Source organism: Pollachius pollachius (genome assembly GCF_949987615.1).
Source record: "Pollachius pollachius genome assembly, chromosome: 3".
In the NCBI taxonomy this organism is placed as follows: Eukaryota; Metazoa; Chordata; class Actinopteri; order Gadiformes; family Gadidae; genus Pollachius; species Pollachius pollachius.
This window is the reverse complement of record NC_136936.1, coordinates 49611569-49639397: the sequence shown is the minus strand read 5'-3', so window position 1 is coordinate 49639397 and position 27829 is coordinate 49611569. Positions and strand designations below refer to the sequence as shown.

At 51.7% G+C, this 27829-nt stretch overlaps 1 protein-coding gene across 3 annotated transcripts; it reads left to right on the top strand.

The window, feature by feature from the left end:
- Positions 1–224: 224 nt before the first annotated feature.
- dop1b (DOP1 leucine zipper like protein B) lies at positions 225–25927 on the top strand. Of its 3 annotated transcripts, none has more exons than XM_079731742.1 (38): positions 225–403; positions 1894–2089; positions 2488–2669; positions 3253–3423; positions 4724–4913; positions 5721–5819; positions 6530–6653; positions 7780–7892; positions 8004–8115; positions 8897–9017; positions 9629–9748; positions 10238–10346; positions 10639–10875; positions 11361–11683; positions 12038–12366; positions 12841–13109; positions 13582–13734; positions 14162–14262; positions 14640–14830; positions 15619–17176; positions 17379–17475; positions 17727–17918; positions 18028–18150; positions 18662–18796; positions 19287–19342; positions 19439–19543; positions 20043–20109; positions 20427–20595; positions 20865–20947; positions 21286–21395; positions 21935–22084; positions 22168–22229; positions 22352–22480; positions 24008–24144; positions 24251–24306; positions 24414–24557; positions 24696–24828; positions 24914–25927. In XM_079731742.1, the coding sequence occupies exons 2-38, from the start codon at positions 1952–1954 to the stop codon at positions 25166–25168; spliced, it is 6843 nt and encodes a 2280-aa protein (XP_079587868.1). In that variant the 5' UTR covers positions 225–403; positions 1894–1951; the 3' UTR covers positions 25169–25927. The 3 variants fall into 3 exon arrangements, with proteins under 3 accessions (XP_079587868.1, XP_079587866.1, XP_079587867.1); XM_079731740.1 differs by having other exon boundaries at positions 20043–20121; XM_079731741.1 differs by lacking the exon at positions 225–403 and adding an exon at positions 1441–1544 and having other exon boundaries at positions 20043–20121.
- The last annotated feature ends 1902 nt before the right edge of the window (positions 25928–27829 follow it).

Here is a 27829-nt window from a genome sequence, read left to right as displayed (position 1 = left end):
ATAACCCGTACCAAGGTGCATTCTTTTTTTCCTCGTAATTAAGTATTTATTTATTTTCTATACATAGCTGGACAATATTTCACATACTAGTTTACCTTTATGTAGAAGGTTAGAAGATCTATATTATTCTGTGATGCAAGCTTTGGAGCGGCACCCCTTCGAAGTTCAGGAAGTGAGCTGTTCCTCGTCAGGTCGGAATCAGCTGAGTTCGATTCCACCCCGTTGCGTTCAGGCTGTCCATGTTTCTCCAGGGATGGAGATAGGTGTTTTGGGAACAATAACCTAGGCACGCCTTTCTTTCCCAGGCCTCGGAGGGTACACGATGCACCGCTGTACCCCAGGACCCGGACGAGCCTTAATCTAGTGAGCCGAGAGGATCTTGTGGTTGTTTTTGCAGGAGGTGGTGAGTCATTGCATCCTATAGCGAACTGCTGTTCCCTGTGAGTTCTTATGTCTCGATGACTTCATATCATATACATATATGTATACATTTATGCTTGCATCCTAAGAGAAGCATGTTCTCAGTAGCATATTGTATGACAAGAATGTGGTGACAGCTACACATGTGTTCATTGTTTTGAAGGTGTGTGTATTTTGAAACATGAAACCTGTCACAATTATGAACATGTTTAAAGCCCTTGCTCTTCGAAACCCGATTTACGCAATTGGATGCAGATCACACTCCTAATTGTGTATTCTGTGTAACCGTAGGCCTACCTGGTGTGGGGAATCGTCTTGTCTGTGCGCAGTGACTAGGGACTTACATAATGCACTCTGCGATCAATAGTGCGGTGTACTAACAACATTGAAAAACGTGATGCACTTTTGGACGCCGTTTCTCATGGTGCATGCAGTATTCTCCCAAACTAGAACCGATATCGTGTTGGGAGGAACGGTCAGGTGGGAGAGGATCCGCCCACAATGGCAGGGGGGGGGGGGGGTGTTGTTTATTCAAGCCTTTCCTTTAAGCGCACAGTCGCCAATTACCCGCGGACATATCCGTGTTACCATATCTTTTCAACTTGCACCTTGCCCTCTCATTAGGAACACACACACAAAGCAAACCCCACTTACTTATCATCTCTATCCTGGTGCACCTGCGATTATGATTAGTATTGTTATCAATCTACCACGGCCTTCCAGGATCATCCACTTTTAGCCCAGTTACAGGGCCCTATACACTGTGATGCCCGGGTGCATGCAGTGGGGCTCCTTGAGGTTTGGTGCGATTACAACCTGCCTGGCTCAGTGGCATAGAGTCCAGATGTCCCTGTTGCTCTAATCCTGCCCCCTTACCCTCCCTCGACACCCCGCCCATGCCCTGTTAGTATCCTACCAGACAGACGCTGGTGTAGCGCCGGCTGGGACAGGGCGGGCCAGGCCAGCGTTGGTAAGCCTGTCTGGCCTTTACACCCATGAGGTCTCCCCAGATATCATATAGGTTCTTGTTCCGCTTCTGCTCTGAGATCCGGTCTTGCGTGCTCCTCTTGGTCGGGCTGTCTACACACCGTAGCGGCTGTCTCCAGACCTGTCGTTCCAGAGAGGTGGGTACGGGGTTCATGTCTCTGTATCAATTCATGTCAGAGGAAGTCTCCTCGCTTCAGAGTGAAGGATAGGGTCCGGGTTTGGCCAGCATGGCAAAGTGGCAGAGTGAGCCATGATTGCGAAATCGTGTTCACCTTCCATAGGGATTCGTGTCAGGGAAATGGACCAGTAGGCTAATTCTGTTTGCTGCAGACAAACCTTGGGGGAAGAGATGTACTAAACGGGTTACAGAAAGGCAAATACTGGCGCAGAGGCGGTGCTCCGCAGGGTCTCTCCAAAACGCGTGCGTGGCCCAGAAGGCCTCACTCCTCGGCCTGAACGCGGGTGCGTGTGTGAACCCCTCTGCAGAGCGCCAGTGGGCTGAGCATGAGGGCGTGGCACTGACTCCACCAGCACCACCGTCACCATGGACCCCGAGGAGGCTGACCTGCAGAACGACTACCGTTACCGTAGTTACGGGGTGGTCATCGAGAAGGCGCTGCGGAGCTTTGAGTCGTCCAGCGAATGGGCCGACCTCATCTCCTCCCTGGGCAAGCTGAACAAGGTACGGGGAATCCCTTTGTTGAAAATGAAGAAGACAAGGATCCTAACATGTTGTCATCGTAAGCTACACGCCGTATGTCCCCAGCTCAAGCTAACGGTTGAGTGAGTACGTGGAGGAGGCTGATGGTGCCTTGGACTATGTTTCCACTTTAAATCTGCTTTCAGACATGATTCTGTTTCCTTTCAGAGCAGCGGGAGATTCCTAGTTTTTCGGTCATGTCCAGAAGGGGGTTTCACTTCTCTTGGGTTTTGAAGAAGTGTTTATTTTTTGCTAATGATGTCATACAGCAGCATTATCACCAGGCCACCCCCTCACCGACGGTGCGCCCAGGTCTGGTTCATGTTCCACAGGCCTCTCTGATGTGTTCTCTCCCCCGGGGGGGGTGTCGCTGGCTCCAGGCCCTGCAGAGTAACCTGCGCTACTCCCTCCTGCCCAAGAGGCTGATCATCGGGAAGCGCCTGGCCCAGTGCCTGCACCCGGCCCTGCCCAGCGGGGTGCACCTCAAGGCCCTGGAGACCTATGAGGTCATCTTCAAGATCATCGGGACCAAATGGCTGGCCAAGGATCTCTTCATCTACAGGCAAGGGCGTCAGAATGTTATCGCTTGTCTTTATTGATGGTAGTTTTAACATTCTTCTCAGAGCAAGAAATGTTTTAAGAAGAAATTCTTAAATTCTTAAACTACCTACTTTAAGAAGAAATTGTTAAAGTCAGTAGTTTGGAGTAGGCCTTGTTGAAGACTCATGCGAGGAAGGGATGAGGGCGCCCAGGTAGCCTTCTAGACAGACAGACAGCTCGGCCATCCAATCATTGCATTAGGGCCGACTGAAACGATTGGACAGGCTTATTACAGGCCTGCAACAGCCACGAATACCGAATAATCAGAGCATTTCATTTATTAATTGATTGCTTGAACATGAACAAAATGCTTCAGAAATATGTTGCCCACCCTAGCTTTAATGTCTCACTAGGTGCATCGTTTTCATAAAATGAATACTAATAAGACATTACATTTTATAATGCCTTTAATCGGCAACAAAGGCAATTAACCCTGTGGGAGACAAAGACATTTTCGTAAAGAAAAATAACAAGAAAGCAAAAGAAGAAGTGATGATGTTCCGGAGGCCCGGTGAACATGACGTGTGTGGTTTCTGTGTTCGTAGCTCTGGGCTGTTCCCGCTGCTGGGCCATGCCGCCATGGCGGTGAAGCCCGTCCTTCTGATGCTGTACGAGCGGTACTACCTGCCCCTGCAGAGGGCTCTGCTGCCCAGCCTGCAGGCCTTCATCACCGGGCTGCTCCCTGGCATGGAGGAGGGCCTGGAGGTCTTTGACAGGTAACCCGTCCGCCTCCCCGTCCGTCTGCCCGTCAGCGTTCATGTAGTTCATGTTCATGAAACGCTTCGCGCTGTCGTTCCGTCGATCCGCTTCTCTTTCATTTGTTAATCTTTCAACGTTAGCGGTGCACCGCCCAAAACAATAATGAGGATGTCACCCTTCACTGCTTCCTCAAATTTGTTTGAGATGTTGAAATTATAAAATAAACCCTGTAATTACTATCAATGATCTCACACTCACAGTTATTTCCTCGGAATTGTACTGGACCTTCTTCACGAGATATATCGTCTGGGACAGATGAGACTTCTGAATGCAAAAAAAGCACACAATAGTTGTAGAAAATAACCTATTTAATACATAAACCAGTCTCTTCTCAAGCAGAGTGAGCCCAGAACACAGTTTCACCCCTACCCACAATGCAACTGTCCTTACATCAAAGGAGGGAGATGTTTACCTTACAGTACACACCCCAGTGGGTGGGGACCCTGTGGTCCTGATGGTTCCCAGTGGGTGTGTACTGGGGACCCTGTGGTCCTGATGGTTCCCAGTGGGTGTGTACTGGGGACCCTGTGGTCCTGATGGTTCCCAGTGGGTGTGTACTGGTCCCCAGTGGGTGTGTACTGGTCCCCAGTGGGTGTGTACTGGGGACCCTGTGGTCCTGATGGTTCCCAGTGGGTGTGTACTGGAGACCCTGTGGTCCTGATGGTTCCCAGTGGGTGTGTACTGTTCCCCAGTGGGTGTGTACTGGGGACCCTGTGGTCCTGATGGTTCCCAGTGGGTGTGTACTGGGGGACCCTGTGGTCCTGATGGTTCCCAGTGGGTGTGTACTGTTCCCCAGTGGGTGTGTACTGGGGACCCTGTGGTCCTGATGGTTCCCAGTGGGTGTGTACTGGGGACCCTGTGGTCCTGATGGTTCCCAGTGGGTGTGTACTGGGGACCCTGTGGTCCTGATGGTTCCCAGTGGGTGTGTACTGGGGGACCCTGTGGTCCTGATGGTTCCCAGTGGGTGTGTACTGGGGACCCTGTGGTCCTGATGGTTCCCAGTGGGTGTGTACTGGGGGACCCTGTGGTCCTGATGGTTCCCAGTGGGTGTGTACTGGTCCCCAGTGGGTGTGTACTGGGGACCCTGTGGTCCTGATGGTTCCCAGTGGGTGTGTACTGTTCCCCAGTGGGTGTGTACTGGGGACCCTGTGGTCCTGATGGTTCCCAGTGGGTGTGTACTGGGGACCCTGTGGTCCTGATGGTTCCCAGTGGGTGTGTACTGGGGACCCTGTGGTCCTGATGGTTCGTCTCTGGCAGGACGGACGCCCTGCTGCTGAGGCTGTCCCTGCTGGTGGGCCAGCAGGTGTTCTACGGCGCACTGTGGGGCAGCGTGCTGATCAGCCCTCTGGTCAGGCTGCCCGCCTCGCTCTTCATCGTCACGCACTTCGACCGGGCGGCCGCGCCGCGGCAGCAGAGCTACATGCTAGGCTACAGCCATGGCCTTGTGGTGAGTGTTTGTGTGTGTGTGTGTGTGTGTGTGTGTGTGTGTGTGTCTGTCTGTCTGTCTGTCTGTCTGTCTGTCTGTCTGTCTGTCTGTCTGTCTGTCTGTCTGTCTGTCTGTCTGTCTGTCTGTCTGTCTGTCTGTCTGTCTGTCTGTCTGTCTGTCTGTCTGTCTTTGTGTCTGTCTGTCTGTGCGTGTGTGTGTGTCTGTGTGTGTGTGTGTGCGTCTGTCTGTCTGTCTTTGTGTCTGTCTGTCTGTGTCTGTCTGTCTGTCTGTCTTTGTGTCTGTCTGTGTCTGTGTCTGTCTGTCTGTCTGTGTGTCTGTCTATCTTTGTGTCTGTCTGTGTGTCTGTCTGTCTGCCTGTGTCTGTCTGCCTGTCTGTCTTTGTGTGTGTCTTACTGTCTGTCTGTCTGTCTGTGTGTGTGTGTGTGTGTGTGTGTGTGTGTGTGTGTGTGTGTGTGTGGTGTATTCCATCCTCCGGTGAAGCTGTTTCATTCTGTTTTTGTATTAGTAAGCTCTTCTTTGTGACTTACGTACCTTAAGTAGCAAATTAGCTTTCTTTTTTATTCTGCTCTTCTTGTGGTAAGAAGCATATTTGATAGTTGATATTTATATTCTTGCCGTATGTTATGTTTATATTATATTGCTGTGTTGTGGTTTCTGGATCAGTCCGAGCAACTGTTCCGACTCATTTCCTCTGTGATCAATGAAGGTCTTTCTGTCCTGTTTGCTGAGCTGACACTGTGTGTCTTTGTGTCCGTCTGTCTTTGTCCGTCTGTCTCTGCCCGTCTTTCTCTGTCCGTCTGTCTGCAGGTGAAGTCGGTGTGCCTGGCCCTGCAGGACTCCAACGTCCTGGTGCAGAGGAACATGCTGGAGATCCTGCTGCACTTCTTCCCCTTCGACGAGTGCCTGGTCAGCAGCTGTCTGTTCTTTAGCGTGTTCTTAGCGTGTCTCAGTCAGGGCCTCGCGTTCCCGTTCCTGTCCTCTCAGTTCTCCAGAGGTTGTTCCATCCTCCATGTGTGTCTTCACCCCAGGTTGAAGACACCAGCATTGAATCTGCATCTATTTGTACAAAGACGGATGTTAAAGGTGACATATTGTACCACCAGGTGTGAGTGTGATTAGCCGTTACAAGCCATTTTGAAAATCTGCCTCTTCTGACATCACAAGTGGGCGTGTCCACCTGGATGTATGACAGATAGATGAGCAGCGTTTGCTACAGTCCACTGGGTAGGCTGGTAGACTGATCTATCCAGCACACATCCAGGTGGACACGCCCACTTGTGATGTCAGAAAAGGCAGATTTCCAAAACGGCTTGTAACGGCTAATCACACTCACATCTGGTGGTATAATATGTCACCTTTAACATTTCTGGATGAGGTGATGGGTTGAGGCCAGCGTTCACGTTGAGAGCCGGACCTTGGTGCTTTGTTGGTTTGGGCGGGGCTAAAGCTCAGTGGAGCACCTTCCATTGATGATGATGATGATGATGATGATGATGATGATGATGGCGGGGTTTCCCAGTCGGTTCCATTCCGACAGATCGTTAAACGCGGGGCTGGGGGGTGGAGCCGGAGTGATGGAGCCGTGCTCACTGTCCTCTGCTCCGCTGTGTCGACAGGACAAAGAGAAGAGCAGCATCACCATGAGCAGGGAGGACATGGTCGCCGTGGTCTCCGCGGCAACGCTCACCCTGCTGCGCAGAGACATGTCCCTCAACCGCCGTCTGTACGCCTGGCTCCTAGGTCTGCTGCTCACCCGCTCCGACATATTCACCCGCTCACTGACACCCACTCACTCTCTAACATATTCACTCACTCACTGACACCCACTCACTCACTCTCTAACATATTCACTCACTCACTGACACTCACTCACTCACTCACTCACTCACTCTCTAACATATTCACCCGCTCACTGACACCCACTCACTCTCTAACATATTCACTCACTCACTGACACCCACTCACTCACTCTCTAACATATTCACCCGCTCACTGACACCCACTCACTCTCTAACATATTCACTCACTCACTGACACTCACTCACTCACTCTCTAACATATTCACTCACTCACTGACACCCACTCACTCACTCACTCTCTAACATATTCACTCACTCACTGACACCCACTCACTCACTCGCTCTCTAACATATTCACTCACTCACTGACACCCACTCACTCTCTAACATATTCACTCACTCACTGACACCCTCTCACTCACTCACTCTCTAACATATTCACTCACTCACTGACACCCACTCACTCACTCACTCTCTAACATATTCACTCACTCACTGACACCCACTCACTCGCTCTCTAACATATTCACTCACTCACTGACACCCTCTCACTCACTCACTCTCTAACATATTCACTCACTCACTGACACTCACTCACTCACTCACTCTTTAACATATTCACTCACTCACTGACACCCACTCACTCACTCACTCTCTAACATATTCACTCACTCACTGACACCCACTCACTCTCTAACATATTCACTCACTCACTGACAACCACTCACTAACACTCTAACAAATTCATTCACTCTGTAACATATTTACACACTAACACTCACTCACTCACTAGAACATATTCACTCACTCACTGACACCCACCCACTCACTCACTCACACTTTAACATATTCACTCATTCACAATCACTAACCTATTCACTCATTCACTGACACCCACTCACTCACTCACACTTTAACATATTCACTCATTCACACTCACTCTAACCTATTCACACATTCACTGGCACCCACTCACTCACTCACACTAACATATTCACTCCCTCACTCACTCAGGACAGGGTTTTCCATCTGCGTAGGAAGAGGGAATAATGCTCTGTCGTTCCCAGGCACCGACACCAAGCGGGGCAGGTCATCGTCTTCGTCCTCCAACCAGCCAATCAGCAGCGAGGACCAAGCAGACCTATACTTCACGCTCCACTCTAGAGACCTTCTTATTCAGGTGGGTGAAGCTCAGCCGCGTGGACCCAGCATCTGGGTGTCTTTGTGGCGGCGAGGGCGTGCTGAGGGTGTGGGATGACCCTTGAGTGTCTGGTCGGCTGTCTCCCTTCAGGCTCTGGTGAACATCTTGAAGCAGAAGGACATCCAGAGCGACCCTGAGACCCTCATGAATTACCTGCGGCCCTTTCGTGTGGTCGTCAGCCTACTGGATAAACCAGAGATAGGTAAACAGAACTATGGTCAACACAGACAGCTCCGTACATAGTCAAATCCAGCCAAGGCTATAGCCACCCCCGACCCACTTAAGGCTGTGACTTTAACTAAGTGGTCAACACATAGAACATGTAAGCATCGCTCAGAGGCAAAGCAGGCCTACGTGGGAACGGTTTGGGACCTCGTCTGAAGGTTTTCCCTCGGGCCAATGTTTGCATATTTATTTCTACATGTTTTTGTTGAATTTGAAACTGTTTGTTTGTCCGTTGTTACTTGTGTGCCAGAAGGATTACCATGTCATTAGCAACTGGTTGAAACTGCCCGTCCCTAGAGGGGCCTTTAAAATAATAAATAATAAAGTCTGTGTCATCTAAGATGGCTGATCCAGGAGAGGTTTTCATTGGGTGGCCGGGGTCAGGTCAGGATGGGGAATAACCACATTGGTTCTATACGGTCACATGGAAAGTTCATCTAAAACTTGATTTAATTTGGTCTTGCCTTGCTCCAATCCATATTAATGTGGACGATGCGGTTGTGGTGCCTGTATGTACTTCTGTGGTGACTGTCTTTAACAATGTCATTTATGGTAGATGCAAAGTGTCTGTCATAACACTGGCAAAGAACATAATTGACATGAGCAAAAAATGTATGCGTAGAATAAAATAATGACGTGTACAGAATATACACACAACCCTTACCATAATGCAGATGAAGAAAGTTAGTTTTATTGTATTTTCACCTGCGTCCATGTCTGCTAAGCATGATGGGAGACGTTGTTCCCTGGGTGTGCAGGCCCCGTGGTGATCAGCAGTCTGCTGTTGGAGGTGGTACGCTCCTTCTACAGCTACTGCCGAGAGATGATTGGAGAGGACAGCCTCTCCGGCTCAGGGCTGGCGGGAAACCAGTTGGCCAGGTGAGCCGAGGTGGTGGGGTGCGTGCGTCGACTGTGTACGTACGTGCGTGCGTGTGTTTCTTGTTATTAAGGGAGGGTTGATGATGGGAGGGACTGAGCTTTGGTTGTAACATGGTTGCCTATTTGATGAAACTCACAGAGCAAAAACGCTCAACTTAAATCCTGTTGATGGTCTCTATGATCAAGACATGAACCGTGAAAGGTTGAGTGATCTGAATGGTTGAGTGATGTGAATGGTTGAGTGATGTGAAGGGTTGACTGATCTGAATGGTTGAGTGATGTGAAGGGTTGACTGATCTGAATGGTTGAGTGATGTGAAGGGTTGACTGATCTGAATGGTTGAGTGATGTGAAGGGTTGACTGATCTGAAGCGTTCAGTGATGTGAAGGGTTCAGTGATCTGAATGGTTGAGTGATGTGAAGGGTTGACTGATCTGACGCGTTCAGTGATGTGAAGGGTTCAGTGATCTGAATGGTTGAGTGATGTGAAGGGTTGACTGATCTGAATGGTTGAGTGATGTGAAGGGTTGACTGAGCTGAAGCGTTCAGTGATGTGAATGGTGGTTGAAGTGAGGAAGCCGTTCTGAGTTGGGATCTGTCTCTGTGGGGCAGCAAAATGAAGGAGAACAAGAACGCGTCAGAGATCATCAAGGCCGTGAACCTGCTGGTCAGCTCCATGGACAGCGTGTTCCTGTGGGACCACATGACCCGCTGCTTCTGCAGCTCGCTGAGGTACCCCCCCCCCCCCCCCCCCCCATGTCTCCTGATGTACGCTCATGTCTTGGCCCCCATGTCTCCTGCTTGTCACACAAATCAGGCTGCAAATGTAGTCCCCAGCTGGGAGTGAACGGGGCGTTTTCACATTAAATCGATTGGTCTTTGGTTAATCCAATCCTGTTGCTGAAGGCGGGGATCTATATGCATATAATTGACTGCAAACTAAATAAAATAAAAAAACGTTCCCATAGCCGTTTGGAAGCCGCTGTAGAAATACCCTTAATTGCATCCTTTTGTGAAATCTGTTCACTCGCAAATGGTTTTCATTCCGATAGAATATCTGCGTAATGAAACATTTGCTGCCTTCCGGCCCAGGCTATGAGCGGTCTCCCCCCAAGAAGTTCCGCCATAGCCTAGTGAGACGGCTGGATCCCAGATGAACGCTCCTGGTGTTAGCATCCCAACGTAGCGCTGGGGCTCATATCAGGTGTCTTCTGTCTGCAGTCAGCAGAGCGACGCACCACCACCCCCTGAGCTGGACGGCAGCCGCCCCGCTCCCACCATCACCGAGATGTCCACCCTCATCGTGTTCCTGCTAGAGGTCCTGCCTCTGGTAAATGTCGACGGCATGCACGTGTGCAAACATACACGCACGCACACACACGCGCATACCTTTTTACAGAGAATATCTCTGAGAAGTAATGACTCAACATGACTCCTGAAGACATTTCCGTCTAATGTTTGGCGATAACCATAAGAAAAGACAACTGGTTACATAGTTTGATTTGACCCATCTCTCTAATATCTGCATTCTAACTGTAAACTGTTATCACTATCATTTTGTCTCGTTTTTCCTGGAGTGACGTCTGAATTTCTCCTTACTAACAAAGAGTTCCCATCACCAGGAGCTGCACGCTGACATCCAGTCCCAGTTCCTGCCTGAGATGCTGGGTAAAATGCTGGCCGCCCTGCACGCCAACATGGCGGCCGTGGGCCTGGTGGATCTCACCCAGGGCCTGCGAGCCTGCTTCAAGGTCCTGGGTAAGATCCAGATGCCCGTGGCCTACATGGACCTGGAGGCCGAGGCCACTGCTCTGGAGACGGCCTCCCAGCCGCAGGAGTTCACCGGGGAACCAGCTGAGGTGAGTACACCTCCTAGCCTGGCTACCAGCGTGCCATCTTTGAGTGAGCTTGGTGGAATCTATGAGTGCCATCTACCAGCGTACCAGCGTGCCAGCGTGCCAATCTATGAGTGAGCTTGGTCTGGCAATAGCCAGACCAAGCTCACTCATAGATTGGCACGCTGGTCTGGGGAGGCTGCTGCCATTTTCTTCAGCACAAGAGGCGTGAACAACGGGCCTAGTTCGAGTGACTCGCGATTGGCCGCTTGCCGTCGCTTCCCTGTCGTCATTGTGTTAAGCCAGCCAATAGCGCGCCAAGGGCGAGAAGCCAGCTTATCGCTGTTCTCCAGACCCTTCGCTGTTCTCCAGACCCTTCTGCGGGGCGAGTTCAAAGCGCCGGTAGAATGGGCGGGGCTACCCAGTCTACAGACCTCCATCGTCAAGCTCACCGCTTGTTTTGTTTTTCGAGGTTAAATCGTCTCTTTTCAAACCATCCCCCCCCCCAGGGCGCGGAGAAGGAGGGGGGGCAGGGCAGCGGCAGCGCCGAGGTGGGCGTTGTTGCCCAGGAGGAGGAGGAGGAGGCGGAGCCCAGCGGTGGTTCAGGGGAAGGAGAGGCGGAGCCAGGCGAAGGCGTCCTGGCCCAGCTCCGTTCGGAGGACAGCGGGCTGGGCGTCAGCGCCTCGCCGTCCGAGCAGCAGCTGCTCAGAGCGGGCACGGCCTCGGAGAGCACCCGGCTGAGCAAGGAGGGCGAGGACGTGTGGAGGAAGGGCGGCAGCGTGGACACCATGACCCAGCACCTCACCGACATCCTGGCCTTCATCACCACCAGGTGACGAAGCATGAACAGCATGCCCTGTAGATCAGCTGGATCGAAGCGTGTCCAGCCAGGCCCCAGCGGAGCTTTGCCCTCAGCCTCTGGGGCCAACTGGAACCTTTCAATGAAACAATACCTCAAATATTTAAATTCCCACCGATTTTAAATTGATTGATTCCACTAACGTTATTGGTGAAATGCTTGTAGCCGTGGGATTGGTGGATCAAACGACGACGGGGCCGTCCCGTAAATGGAAATGAATGAAGGGGGCGTGGATGTGGCCGAGGCGAAGCCAAGGCGGCCTACCACCCCCGAGGTACATCATTGTGGTTTAGTCCTGACGCCCCTCTGCCTGCGCGCTACGTCCAGATCTCTGCTGGTCCAGGTGGAGGATGTCCCAGAGCAGCAGGAGGAGGAGGAGGAGGAGGAGGTGCTGCAGCCAGACCTAGCTCCAGCTGACGCCTCTTCAGGCCAGAAGGCCGCGCAGATCATCCTGAGCTCCGGCGGGCAGAAGGCGGTGGCGGGGGGCTCGGCCTGGGCGGACGGCTTCATGCCGCGAAGCCGCTCGGAGATCTCCGAGTCCTGCCGGCAGGCCTTCGCGGCCGCCTGCCACCTGCTGTTGGAAAGCACCACCTTCCCGGTGTACCTGAGCGAGGGCGAGACCCAGGCGCTCTACTCCCAGATGTTCCTCCAGCCAGGTGAGCTCAGGCCCCGCTGAGGGATGAAGGAGATGTCAACGCGGCGCTGGAACCGCCCAATGCCTTTTTATGATCATGCACATACTGTACAGCTATTTGTGTCATCGTTATGCATCCAGTGGTGGTGGCCTGAGCGCACATTACAAAGAAAACAACTACAGTAGGATCCTCATAGGGCTGAACGATTTGGGGAAATAATTATATGCGATTATTATCATTCTATAGTATGACTAGCACAACATTGAAAGCAGTCGACATGTAAACTGATCTTTCCTTTAGGCCAGGCCTGTGTTGAGATGAATTGATGAATGAATTGATATTATAACATCTTTAGTGAATTGTAAAAGAAAAAGAAATCTCAAGTCAGGAAGAGTAACAAATGTAATTATTATAATTTTTGAATCGCGATGTTGGTCTGCATTCGATTAACCGTTCAGCCCTAGATCCTCATCCGCCCTCCTCTCGTCTCCACAGACCAGGAGGAGGGTCTGCCCGTGTGGCTGCGCTCCCTGATGATCCTGTGCTGCTCGTGCCGAGACTACGGCGTCCAGCACACAGCCATCGCGTCCTTCCTGGAGCTGGTCGACCACTCCCAGTCCCTGGCACTGGTCATCCAGGACAAACACAAGCGCTACCAGAGCTGCAACTCCAACCCGCTGAGCGGACGTCTCCAGATGGTCACGGTGCCGCCCGTGTTTCCCGCCACGCTGGCACGCATCGAGGAGGAAACCAACTTCTATCAGGTGGAACTTCCCCCTCCTTTTTAGCTGTTATGGTTTTTTTCCCCTCCCACGTTTCGGTTTCTCCCATTATCAACCCGTATGGAATAAACCAAATAACAATAACGTACTTATGCGGGGGGTAAACATCTCTAGCTTTGTGTCGGTGGCCTCACCGCCCCCGTCATACATTCCCGCCCCGGAATGGTTTGTTCCACTCACACGCAAAGTTCCGACCAGAGCTCAGATATCAGCATATAAGGATCGAGTATTCACACAAAGCTGTGGTATAAATCTCCAAATCTGTACATACAAATTGGGATATTTACCCTTTACTTTTTTCCCGAATATCATTTTGTATTCACATCATTATGAATGAAAAGCTGTTGACTTTGAATGAAATCTACAGCTCATTGTTCTTTTTGCATTCGCTTATTGTTGTTATTCTTGTATTGTTGTTGTTGTTGTTTTTGTTGTTGTCGTCCTGTGGCCCCAGCGGGTGGCCCAGGTGCTCTGGGGCCAGCTGGACACAGAGCGCAGGGAGCAGCACATCTCGTGCGTGGAGCTGTACTACCGGCTGCACTGCCTGGCCCCGACGGCCTCCATCTGTGAGGACATCATCTGCCAGGCGCTGCTGCACAAAGACAAGGTAAGGCCTCAGGCGGCCACAGCGACCAGGAGCGATGGTAGAACGGGTTGCCTGGTAACCGGAAGGTTAGTAGGTTGCTAGTTCGATCCCCTAGCTCCCCCTAGCCGAGTCCCTGAGCGAGACGCCTCACCCTGACTGCTCCCGACGAGCTGGCTGTCGCCCTGCGTGGCCGACACCGCCGTCGGTGTGTGCATGGGTGAATGAATGGTTCTAAGTCGCTTCGGATAAACACGTCAGCAAAATCAAATGCAAATGTGAATTTAGCTTCCACGTATTGAAAAAGTCTCCAACGCGTCTCAAGGTCGTGTGTTCCCCATGAAACTGGGACGGGCGAACTGGTCTGACTGGTGCAGCGAGGAGAGCAAACAGGCCTCGGGTCTGAACTGACAGCGGCTGCGTCTGGTGTTTGCCCCCCCCCCCCCCCCAGGCGGTGAGGCTGGAGGCTCTCCATCGCTTCTCCATTCTGTGGCACCTGACCCGGGACATTCAGAGCAGCAGGACCATGTCCCTCAACCGCTCGTTTGACAGGTAGGCCGGCCCTGAGTGACTGTGGCGCGCGGCGGAGGAAGTTAAAGCCTCGTCACGGTCGATTCGTTCCAGTCGACTTGTTCCGTTTCTCCTCTGCTTCAGGTGGTAATGACACGGGTGTTCTGCTTTCGCTGTTTGTGATAGATGTTTGTGCTCGACGCCCCGTCAAACGATCATCAAACAATGAGCAAATATTGTAGTCATGTTCATGAGCGTTTAAGAAGGCCTTCGATTTTGCATGATAATAAATGTTTCGCTGGGACTCTGTTGCTTCAAAATCGTCACCGATGATTTCCTGTTGCGTCACTGCCATCCATGCGGTCGCTCAACCCCCCCCCCCCCCGAGGTTCTAACCGGCGGGCGGGGTTGTGTCGCAGGTCCCTGTGCGTGGTGTTGGACAGCCTGGGCGGTTCTGACGGGTCGGTGAGTGCCGCGGCCCAGTGCTGGCTGGTCCGGGCCCTGTCCCTCAACGACGTGATCCGGGTCATGGAGCCCATCCTGCTGCTGCTCCTGCACCCCAACACCCAGCGCTGCTCCATCCAGAACGTCAAGCAGAACCTCACGGCGGGTCAGTGTGGCGCGCAGGAGAGGGGCTGACTCTCCTCATGGTCAACCGGCCAGCACCACATCACCATTTTAACATGATGTGCATGTTTTTACCTGTATGTCAATTATGGCACCCATTGCACTCCTTACCATCCCTGGAAGAAGGGATCCCCTGCTATGCGTTTCTTCTCAAGATTTCTTCCTTGCTAATTTCAAGGGAGTTTTTTCTTGCCCTTGTGGGGGCTTGGGTAAAGGGGGGTGTCATCAATATTTGACCTGTTAAGCCCTTTGAGACTGTAATGGTGATTAAGGGCTATACAAATAAAATTGAATTGAATTGTACCAGCCCAGAGTAGAAAGAGGGAGAGAGCACAAGAGAGCACAAGGATGGGGGTCTCTCTCCCTACAAGTCTTCACTATTGAGAAAGGTTGAATTTCATGAACCGGTGATTGAAAGGCACGATAGATTCCCCGAACTAATCGCGTAAGAGATGCCCCTATGGTCAGAAATCTGCCGGAGCTGTCTAAAATCTAATACATTTGACATTTCACTCACTAATAGCTGCCGGAAAACTATGACCTTTCTATCCAATTACAATCAAATTCAATTAAATCTTAAATCTTGCCTAAAGTACTTTTTTTAAGTCGTGCTTATTTGTTGATATTTGTTGAAATCGTAGGTGAGAGCTCCTCTCTTTTACCGCTCCTTAACTTAGTTTAGTTCCCTCTGAAAAAGCGTTCTCTTATTCCAGTGGTCTAGAACAGTCCTCCGCCGTTCCCTAAAGGCGTTCCTCGCTTGCGTTTCTGAAGGGAACCTGAAGGCGCTGAGCTCCAGAGGCCGCGGCGCCGCCAGGGGCTCCGCGGGCCCGGGGGAGGCTAGCCCGGGCCGCACCGACCTGGTGGACCGCGAGGCCCTGTGGAAGCTGCTGGAGAGCGACCCGGAGGCCACCGGGGCCCCGGGGGCCTCGCCCGCCTCCCGCAGCGAGAGCGTGGCGACGGGGGAGGACTCGACGGAGGAGGACGCGGAGCCGGAGAGCGAGCACACGGACTCGGCCGACACCAGCGGCGCCCAGGTCTCCGTGGAGAACTCCAGCTCCAGCTCCGGGCCGTTCCGCAGCAGCCTGGAGGAGGGGGCGGGCTACGGCCTGCGGCGGGTGGAGTCGGAGCACACGCAGGTGTCCGACTCGCTGTCAAGCGAAGAGGAGGACGACCAGGAGCTGGAGGCCATGGCCAGGTCCCGCCTCCTGAAGCAGGAGCGCGAGAAGAGGGAGGCCATCGACTCGCTGTTCCGCCACGCCCTGCTCTACTCGGAGGCGGGCGGCTGGCAGCGCCTGCTCCAAGGCCTGGGCCTGCTGGCCAGCCTGCTCCGGAGCAGCGCCCAGCGCCCCCTGGTGGACGCCCTCTCCCTGGCCGCGCTGGACGCCAGCTCGGCCTCGCACCTCAACCTGGTCTCCAATCTCCTGCAGCGCCACCAGCAGGCCCAGGACGGCAGCGGCTTCTACGGCCGCCTGCTCTCGCCCGCCTCCTCCCCGTCCGCGCCCCCGTCCCTGCTGCTGGAGCTGCTGATGTCGCTGTGCCTCCGCTTCCTGCGCTCCCACTACCCATCCTACCTCAGCCTGGGCCCCCGCGACCTGCAGGGCAACCGCGAGGTGCAGGTGCAGAGCGTGGAGGTGCTGGTGCGGCTGGTCCACCAGCTGGGCAGCGCAGCCCAGGGGGGCCACGGCGCCCGGCTGGAGTCCATCCGCCGGCTGCTGGCCGAGTGCCGCGTGCAGCAGTACGCGCTGCTCTCCCTGTCCGCCTCCATGTATGTCAGCCAGCGGGGGGGCGACAGGGCGGCGCGGAGCGGCGCCGAGATGCTGGGGGAGAAGGGCGGGCTGTCCGAGGAGAGCCTGGTGAACCTGGGGGCCGGGGGCGGCCAGGAGCAGTACCCCCTGCAGGTGGAGCTGCTCAAGCTCATCCAGGCCCTCATCACCCTGGAGAACAGCATCGCCCAGGGGGGCGCCGCCACGCCGGCCGGGGGGCCGGCGGGGCAGCCGGAGGAGCCCCGCGACTCCCCGGCGCCCAGCACGCCGCTGGCCAGGGAGTGGCAGACGGCGGTGCTCTTCCAGCAGTCCATCAAGGCGGCGCAGTACGTCCAGAACCAGCCCATCACGGCCCAGGGCATGTTCGTGTCGGCGGCGGCCAGGGCCCTGCAGCCGCAGTACGGCTACGCCATGCACCCCCACTGGGTGTCCCTGCTGTGCTCCTCCCTGCCCTACCTGGGCCGCTCGCTGGGCATCATCCTGGCGCCCATCATCAGCCAGATCTGCGTCAACCTGGACGACTTGGTCAAGGTGCACGAGCACGACGGGGGGAAGGTGAACCAAAGGTGAGCGCCCAGGCTCAGGACGAACTGAGGCCGATTAGCACTGCGCCATCGCAGGGCTCGGTGTTGTGTGGATTCTGCCTTTGCCCCGCCTCTGCTCCATCCCTGTCACTGACTTGCTTGCAATTAATGGTAAAGGTAACTCCACTCCATGTTTTTTGATGGATTAGTTTGTTCACTAAGGTTTTCCTCTCTCTCCGGTCAGCCTCAGCGCTAGGAAGGAGAACATAGCTCCCGACTATCCTATGACTCTACTGGAGGGCCTGACCACGATCACACACCACTGTCTACTGGACCACAGGGTACGGAGACACACACTCACTCACCCACAGCCCATGAGGGCTCTTTTTACGCGTACACTGTGAAAGGATTCGCTCTTCTTATTTTTCGTAGATACATTTCCACATCGACAGAAAATATACAAAAACTCATGAATAAGCAATTGCAGATGGAGATAGAAAAACAAAAACACAAACAATCTTCCTAGCAACAAAGGGTCACTTTGTACATACTTCGCTTCCCCTCTGAACCCCCCACCGTTTCCTCCCTCCAGTCCCTGACGGCGTGTGATCCTGCCGACCTGCGTAATGCGCGCAGCGCTGTGCTGGAGGGGCTGCCGCACATGCTCAGTAGCATGACGCTGCTGTGGGCGGCGCTGAAGCGGGAGGAGAACGTGGGCCGGGGTTCGGAGGGGGCCCAGAGCAGCCGGCACGCCGCCTCCTCCGTGTACTTCAGAAGCACCAAGGTGCGTGGCTCCTGCACGCTGCCGCTCTGTTGCGTTTACCTTTGGGCCCACGTGGCGCAAAGGACGAGTTCAGTGTTTCTTGTGTCAATTCTGTGTGTTAAAATACTAGATCCTGCGACAACGAATACTGGAGTTCCTGATCCCTCTGACGGGCCAGTACGGGGTCCAGATCATGGCGTCTGTTGGCTCGGTGTGGCTCAGCAAGAGGACCAAGAGGAGACACAGGAACAAGGTAGGAACCGTCTCTTTGTGAAGCCCAGGCGGTAGACTAGCATGTAGTTCCTCTAACGGCCTTCAGGTGGTATATGAGAAAGACGAGCATGTAGTTCCTCTAACGGCCTCCAGATGGCTCACGGTAGAGACTAGCATGTAGTTCCTCCAATGGCCTTTAGGTGGCTCACGGTAGGCAATGGCAGAATCAATGAGAAGGAATGTATTCTCTAACGAAGCCTATAATAGTTGTTCCTTTAGTTGGGTACACAGTGGTTGGTTTGTCTTCGTAAAATATATTTTCAAGGTCCTGGTTTGCAATTTAAATTTATTAAAAAGTGATTAAGGATTAAATAGTACGCCATAGGCTACTATGTGTTCAAGTTCCGCCCTCATTGTGCCAAATATGGATAGTTCCTGCCCCCTCAAAATGTTCCTGTGTAGACCAAAGGAGCCGTGCTGTCACTGGTAGTAAAGCCTCTGTCTGTGGGTCAGGATAGTGACTACACCTCACTGGAGCTCTCTGCCCCCAGGTTCTGCCCGTGCTCAGCGAGTCTCGTCTGATCGTCGTGGATCTGGTGAAATCGCTGAGCTCCATGCGGCCGGAGAGCATCCTGCACCTGGTGAAGGAGGTGGTGAAGAAACCACACCAGATCAAGGCAGAACAGGTATAGATACGCACGCACGCACGCACGCACGCACGCACGCACGCACGCACGCACGCACGCACGCACGCACGCACGCACGCACGCACGCACGCACGCACGCACGCACGCACGCACGCACGCACGCACGCACGCACGCACGCACGCACGCACGCACGCACGCACGCACGCACGCACGCACGCACGCACGCACGCACGCACGCACGCACGCACGCACGCACGCACGCACGCACGCACGCACGCACGCACGCACGCACGCACGCACGCACGCACGCACGCACGCACACACACACACACACACACACACACACACACACACACACACACACACACACACACACACACACACACACACACACACACACCAGATCAAAGCAGAACAGGTATAGATACACACACACACACACACACCAGATCAAAGCAGAACAGGTATAGATACACAGACTGAAAGCGTACAGATCCCTGATCTATCTTTGTTTGGCTCCCCCATCAGAAGAGCACCCTGGTGGACATCCCCATGCTAGAGTTCAGCTACGCCTACGTCCTGAGGTGAGAACAATCATTTGAAGTTCATTCACACCTCAAGAATCACTGTAACGTGTAGGATTAACCTTTCACCTCCACCTCTCCTGTTCCTGTCTCCAGCCTATCTCCTCAGACCCTCCAGGAGAACGTCGCTCCTCTGCTCAGCCTCCTGCGCGAGTCCGTCCAGCTCAACCTGGCTCCCCCCGGTCACTTCCTGCTGCTCGGGTCCGTCTCCCCTCCGCTTAGCTCTGCTATAGCTCACTACCATGCGGTTACCCGCTGTTAGCTCTGCTATAGCTCACTACTGAGCGGTTACCCACTGTTAGCTCTGCTATAGCTCACTACTGAGCGGTTACCCGCTGTTGGCTCTGCTATAGCTCACTACCACGCAGTTAGCCGCTGTTAGCTCTGCTATAGCTCACTACCGAGTGGTAACCCGCTGTTAGCTCTTCTATAGCTCACTACCGTGCGGAAACATGCTGTTAGCTCTGCTGTAGCTCAATACCACGCGGTTAGTTTTCATGCTGGATTCGCAGCGCAGTAATTCCGAACTGTTTAAAGGCAGAGTGTCCTGTTATTGAAAAAGAATGCACACCCTTGACATGTTTTTGACCAATCAGGATCAAGTATTTGACAGCGCTGTGGTAAAAACCTATATAAATGCGCTTAAGGTGAACGGGTGCATGTAATGAATCCAAAGGTTTCCTTTTCCGTCTCTTCACAGCATCCTTGATGACTTTGTGAACCGGCTCCCCAACCTGGACAACAAGAAAGACAGTAGAGACCTCCAGGTACGACGTCAGGTACACGACATGCGCCGGCTTCCCTGGGACATTGCACAACACGTAGCCAGAGATGGCAGCACAAACAATTTATTAAAAAACATTAATAGTTGACGAATTAACGGAGCGAAAATACAATCAAATATAGTGACGACCCCCAGCCAAATGGACAGTTGAACTGGCGTTCCCGCAGAGACTCGCAGATTGGATCTGAATCGGGCCGTCTTCTTAAAGTCGCACAGATTTTTTACACATAATCGCACAAATGAATGCAGTGAACATCTGTGTTCTCACCTTGTAGTATTCGCCCTGTGCTCACCTTGTAGGAGGTCACTCAGCGGGTCCTCGAGGCGGTGGGGGGTGTCGCAGGCTCGTCCCTGGAACAGACCAGCTGGCTGAGCCGCAACCTGGAGGTCAAAAACCAACCGCAAATTTGTCCCGAGCTCGAGGAGTCCGCCGAACCCGATGACCCAGATGCCGAAGTGGACTTACTCGGTTGGTAGTTAAATCACGGAATCACAGTTAAACGGGACTTCACATCTCGTGACCTCCGGAGACTTGGCAGAACATCAGACCTAGATTTAACGTAGATACGAATTTGCCTGACCACAGCCCAGACGACCTATGTCAGGTTCAACTTCTCGTAACATAAGTCAAGGAGCCATGTTCTCTGTGGCACAGCAATATGGATCCTATCTTTGTGTTATCCAGGTCTATGTCGCCTCGACTGGTGATGTGAACCTGCTGTGTGTCTCCTTCTTCAGGTGTGGGGTCCCAGGCCAGTACTATGGTCTCTGCCTCAGCCCCGTCTGTCTACAGCGTCCAGGCCCTCGCACTCCTGGCTGAGGTAGGTTTCACTAAGGGTATGTCCGCGTAGCTGTCTGTGTGTGTGTGTCTGTGTGTGCGTAGGTGTCTGTGTGTTTCTGTCTGTGTCTGTTTAGGTGTGTGTGTCTGTGTGTAGGTGTTCGTCTGTGTTTCTGTCTGTGTCTGTGTAGGTGTGTGTGTCTGTGTGTGTGTCTGTGTGCGCGTAGGTGTCTGTGTGTGTTTCCGGGTGTGTGTGTGTGTGTCTGTGTGTAGGTGTGCGTCGGTGTGTGTGTCTGTGTCTGTGTGTTTCCGGGTGCGTGTGTGTCTGTGTGTAGGTGTGTGTGTCTGTGCGTACTGTTCACCACTGTTCACTTCCTGTAGATCCTGGCCCCTCTTCTGGACATGGTGTACCGCAGCGATGAGAAGGAGAAGGCGGTCCCCCTGATCACGAGGATCATGTACTATGTTTTCCCGTACCTGAAGAACCACAGGTAGCCGCTTCTGCACACACCTTCACAGACACTCTAGGTGGCTGTAAAAGTGCATTCTAATTGGGTACCTTGTTTCGATTTTCGCTTTATGCCTATGACACTTAAACCACTTAAACCACAATATAACACATCATTGGGGTCCACAAACGATGACCGCGGTATACCCAGGAGCGAGCGTTGCATTATATTCCCCGGCGCGTCGCATTATATCTGAATTTGCGGTATGTTGAAAAGTGTTATATCACGGTTTGACTGTACTTAGATGTCCAAAATGATATCCTTGCTCGGGACTGCCCCGTGTTTGACTGTCCACTTGGCAAAACTCTTGATTCTTTAAGGTTGGCGAGTAGGGGTGTTTGAGCTCCCAGTGGAAAGGTTATATCCGTCTACCCGTAAGAACCTAAAAAAGCACCAGAAGTGTCTGCCCAAGGATGAAATAGTTTAAGTTAAGTCGACCGCTCCGTGGCGTCGGGCCATACTGCGGACCTGCATCAGGTTCATCATGGTCATCGTGGTCATCGTGATCTTCTCTGTGTCAGTGCCTACAACATGCCCAGTTTTGGAGCCGGTGCCCAGCTGCTGAGCAGCCTCAGCGGGTATGCCTACACCAAGCGGGCTTGGAGGAAGGAGGCCTTTGAGCTGTTCATGGACCCGCTGTTCTTCACCATGGAGGCGTCCTGCGCTCTTCAGTGAGTCCATAAGTCCATTTGATTTTACAGCAGGAACTGCTACGGTTAAGACCCTCGTCTAACTTCATTGGGTTCTTCCCCAGCTGGAGGTCCATCATTGACCACCTACTGACCCACGAGAAGACCATGTTCAAGGACCTCATGAGTGAGTACACGGTTGGGGGAGCCCCGTTGAGCTGCACAGCACCTCGTCTCGTGTGTGGGGAGCGTGTTCTAGAGTTTCTTCTTGTTTGAAGCTTGTATTCCTCCTTGTTGACTGGTTTCTAGGCATGCAGAGCAGCTCTCTGAAACTGTTTCCCAGTGCTGAGCAGAAGCCCATGTTGCTGAAACGACAGGCTTTCGCGATGTTCAGCGGAGAAGTGGACCAGTACCATCTCTTTCTGCCCTTAATTCAAGGTATGCATGTGTTATGTTCTAGTGTCACAAATCAAGCAGAGTAGCTTTAATCCGGGTGAATGGGGCGTTTTGCTTTCTTGAGCTTCATATTAGTTATGACCGATCGTGTTGCCGGGGACGGGGATCTGTAAGTGTGTGAACTTAGACCCTACTAATTGTCACTTATAGACCCTTATCTAAACACATGTCACCGATTCCCCCGCAGAGCGGCTGAGTGAGTCTTTACGCATGGCCCTTAGAAGACCCTTATCTTAACACATGTCACCGATTCCCCCGCAGAGCGGCTGAGTGAGTCTTTACGCGTGGCCCTTAGAAGACCCTTACCTTAACACATGTCACCGATTCCCCCGCAGAGCGGCTGAGTGAGTCTTTACGCGTGGCCCTTAGAAGACCCTTATCTTAACACATGTCACCGATTCCCCCGCAGAGCGGCTGAGTGAGTCTTTACGCATGGCCCTTAGAAGACCCTTATCTTAACACATGTCACCGATTCCCCCGCAGAGCGGCTGAGTCTTTACGCGTGGCCCTTAGAAGACCCTTATCTTAACACATGTCACCGATTCCCCCACAGAGCGGCTGAGTGAGTCTTTACGCGTGGCCCTTAGAAGACCCTTATCTTAACACATGTCACCGATTCCCCCTCAGAGCGGCTGAGTGAGTCTTTACGCGTGGTCCTTAAAGACCCTTATCTTAACACATGTCACGGATTCCCCCGCAGAGCATCTGAGTGAGTCTTTACGCGTGGCCCTTAGAAGACCCTTATCTTAACATATGTCACCGATTCCCCCGCAGAGCGGCTGAGTGAGTCTTTACGCGTGGCCCTTAGAAGACCCTTATCTTAACACATGTCACCGATTTTCCCCTCAGAGCGGCTGAGTGAGTCTTTACGCGTGGCCCTCAGAAGACCCTTATCTTAACACATGTCACCGATTCCCCCGCAGAGCGGCTGAGTGAGTCTTTACGCGTGGCCCTTAGAAGACCCTTAACACATGTTACTGATTCCCCCTCAGAGCGGCTGAGTGAGTCTTTACGCGTGGCCCTTAGAAGACCCTTATCTTAACACATGTCACCGATTCCCCCGCAGAGCGGCTGAGTGAGTCTTTACACGTGGCCCTTAGAAGACCCTTATCTTAACACATGTCACCGATTCCCCCTCAGAGCGGCTGAGTGAGTCTTTACGCGTGACCCTTAGAAGACCCTTATCTTAACACTTGTCACCGATTCCCCCTCAGAGCGGCTGAGTGAGTCTTTACGTGTGGTCCTTAAAGACCCTTATCTTAACACATGTCACCAATTCCCCCTCAGAGCGGCTGAGTGAGTCTTTACGCGTGGTCCTTAAAGACCCTTATCTTAACACATGTCACCGATTCCCCCGCAGAGTGGCTGAGTGAGTCTTTACGCGTGGCCCTTAGAAGACCCTTATCTTAACACATGTCACCGATTTTCCCCTCAGAGCGGCTGAGTGAGTCTTTACGCGTGGCCCTTAGAAGACCCTTATCTTAACACATGTCACCGATTCCCCCGCAGAGCGGCTGAGTGAGTCTTTACGCGTGGCTCAGACCCCGGCCGTCTCCACCCAGACCTTCCTGATGTTCCGTGTTCTCCTGCTGCGCATCTCCCCGCAGCACCTCACCTCCCTCTGGCCCATCATGGTCACGGAGCTGGTAAGAGGCTGACATGGGTCTGCCGATCCAAAGCATTATCTCTAGGTTCTCCATGAAGTTACGCAAACACAAAAGCCTCACGTTTTTGTTTTCCATTTCTTTTCAGATCCGAATATTTACCCGTCTACATAAAGCCCTGCAGTCAGACAATGAGGTCTCCAAGTACGTAACAGTGTCGTTCTCTTATTCCATTGATAAAGACCTAGTTTTTAAATTAAACATATCTCGATATACATTCAAATGAATGTCTGTTCCCCCCCCCCCCCCAGACTTTCCAAGGTGGTGCGTGGAGCCCTGGCCCGGAACAGTCCACTGAACATTCCCCAGCAGGAGCTGGACATGTATCTGTCCGCCTGCAAGTTCCTGGATACGTCGCTTGCTTTCCCTCCAGATAAGATGCCCCTGTTCCAAATGTAAGAGCCACAGGCAGGTTCATCCAACGACGAGAATCTTGCTGCGGTCGTCAATTCTTATATTTGAGACCCAAAGTCTGAATGTTTCGTTTGACCGAGTGAGCGTGTGACGTGCCGGTAACAAACATCTGCACACAGGTATCGCTGGGCCTTCGTCCCTGAGGTGGACGTGGACCGCTACAGTGGGCCGGAGAACGCACTCCTCGAGGGAGAGCAGGAATGCAAACCGCACGTTCTTAGAATACTGGAGGGGATGCAGCTTCGACATGGGGTGAGCTCACAGAAAACACCCGCTGAGCTTCATTTAAGGTGCGAAACGAAAAACAAAAACCCTAACTCTGTTGTTGTCGTTTCAGGTGTCCAATGGGCTGGTGGAGGAATCGTGCACAGAACCGTTGGAGTTCCCTCTCCTCCGCCAGCGCTCCCTGCCCTCCATCACCCATCTGGTGCCCTTCTTCCAGACCCTGTGCTGCTCCTTCCAGGGCCCCTCTGCCCAGGGCCCTGCACGGAGCCAGCCAATAGCAGACTACCCGGCTGCCAGCAGCGACGGTGTCCTGAAGAGGCTGGAAGCCATCACAGAAGAAGAATTCTTGGATCCCATGGAGAGTTAACTATCCCTGTCATGCTCTCTGAGCAACTGGGCGGAGCCTAGGAAGTAAAGCTTGTGAAGTCCTAAAGGGGAAGCGACAAGCGCTGCAATATTCGCCGTACGTCGTTAGCGAGAGCAGAAAAGAAAACAACAAATGGTGGTTGCTCTTAAAGAGCTGCTAAATGTCTTGCTTTGTCCTGTTCCTATGCTCGTCCATCTCACCTGTGCTTACACACTTATCTGGGATACAGAAATGTAGGAAGCTTCTTTCTGTGTTCTTCTCTCTGTGGTTATGTCTGTATGTTCTGGATCGGACATCTCTTTTGTTTTCTTGAAGTTAAGGGAATTATTGTCACAACTATGGATACATCAGGGAATGTTTGAATACAGGATGGTCGTAATTAATAGCATAGTAAGAAGTCGTATCATAATAATTCAGCATAATTTTAATGGCACAGAAGATATTGTTATTAATGAAATCCCCATTTAAAGTATTAGAACACATTTCTTGCATAGCTGAGTGGATTTGTGGGATTTATATAAGCTACATGTCAACAAGTTGTGCTTTTTCCTAACTGGTTGTATTTGGGTATTATTTTACTTTTAGTCCTGAATGTGATAAGTCAAATGTTTCATTTTTATTTCTCGTTCTTGCCGGTCTCATTTTTTTTTTTTTTTTTAATGGAAGGCAAACATAACTTGTTGATTGAAATATTTTTTGACATCCCATTCAAAAAGTCTTGAATGTTAAAGTTGTTATTGTTGGGAATGCTTATGATGTGTGGAGGTTTCATTAATAAGTTATATTTAAATAAAAACATTCAAATCTACACAATTGAACGCATATATTTTTATTTATTTAATAGTATAGTAGGCCTATTCCATAACGCTCAACCATATGAAAACCTATATGTTACTACTTGTATGGTAACTCACGGCACCACGTGGCTGTGTGGAGCTTCGTCTGCAGCGGTTGATGTTGATGGCCGCGTCTGAGAGAGGGTTCATCTTAACACCGCGGTGTATTTCATTTGCAACATCACTCATTATTCGCCTTATTCGCCTCGAACGTTCGAAGGGGCCTGAGGGGTACACCTACCACTTCCGGGAGTTTTCGCAACGCGATGCAATCGCGCCTCACTGTTGTGTTCCCCAATGCACTTCATCACACAGGAAAAAATCGAACGGAGGACAAGCTTTTCACCGTTTCCCCAAAGATCTGGGACTACGTAGAGAGCGGATTATCAACATCAAAAGAGATCCTGGTAGTCATTTTAAGGCACGTTTTATGATATGTCTGGTGCTGTGAGCCGGTCCCCATAACTAGCTTGTATCGCTAGCAGCTAGCCAGGCTAGCAAGAACTAGCCCGTTTTAGTAGATAGATTAAGGTAGAGAGCCCAGTTGTTGAAATGTACATGTATAAAATTATACATGTAATAATGTTTATATGATTACATTTTATTTTCTGATAAACACATACACAAAAGTGTGCTCGGAGCATTTTCCTCCCAGACTGCCTTGTAAAAATCCAGACATTGTCACACCAAAATTGTAGGGGGTGAAAATTGTGAAAATTCCAAACCTGCCTGACGATGGCGTCGATGACGTAGGAAGGTTCATGAACGTTCACGAACATTCGCGTTCATTCATTGAGCGTCACAAGACGAAATAACATTAAACAGATAACATTTATTTTGACAAATTACATTTATTTTAACTTTATATTTGTATTGTATGTAATTGTTTAATCGCATTTAGCTAGTAAACTGAGTCTATAAACACAAGCTAGCTAGACTATGATACACTGCAAACACTCAGTTTACTAGCTAAATTCAATACAATACAAATATAATTTAAAAACAAGTGTTATCTGTATTATGTTATTTCGTCTTTGGCAACATGAGCGCAAATGTTTTTTGAAACCTGCCTGGCAACGCGTCGAACGATGACGTAATATTTCGAACGCGAATTACGTAGGCGGTACAATTTTCGCCCCTGGTACAATTTTGGTGTGACACCATCACCAAGCTGTAACAGGGAGCTGTGCCAACTGTGTTTGCTTGGAGTTCTTTCAGACCAGAGAGGAGGAGTGTTGTTAGAACTGAAGAGTTATGTAAAAGGTGTAATTGGTTACATGCATTGAGCATGAGTATCCTTGTAAAAGACCTAATGTGTCCATCGATATGTTTCTCTTATACTTCCAGTGAAGAGACGTCCCCTCCGCAACCAGACCACGATCATGCTGCACTGCCTCCCTCACTTCAAGATCAACTTGAGGAAGCCCGCAAGACCTTCGCTGATCAAGAAATTTTAATTGCAGAGCTTCAACGAAAACTGTTTGGGGTTTCAAATTTTCAAGGTGATGATAAACAGATATCATTTTATACAGGGTTCCCGGATTATGCTACATTTAAAGCTGTGTTTATGGCCCTGCAACCTACTGCAGAAAATATGGTGGGATGGAGTCAGGCTCAGCGACTTAAACATACTAGTGGGGAGGTAATTCATCAAGGCTTTAGCGCCTCTAAATTGTCCACTATGGACCAGTTTTTTCTTTTACTTTGTAGGTTGAGGCAGGGATTTCCTGAGCAGGACCTTGCAACCCGTTTCCATATATCACAGCCAACAGTAAGCAGGATCTGTGTGACCTGGGTCAACTTTGTGTATTTTACGTTGGGATCA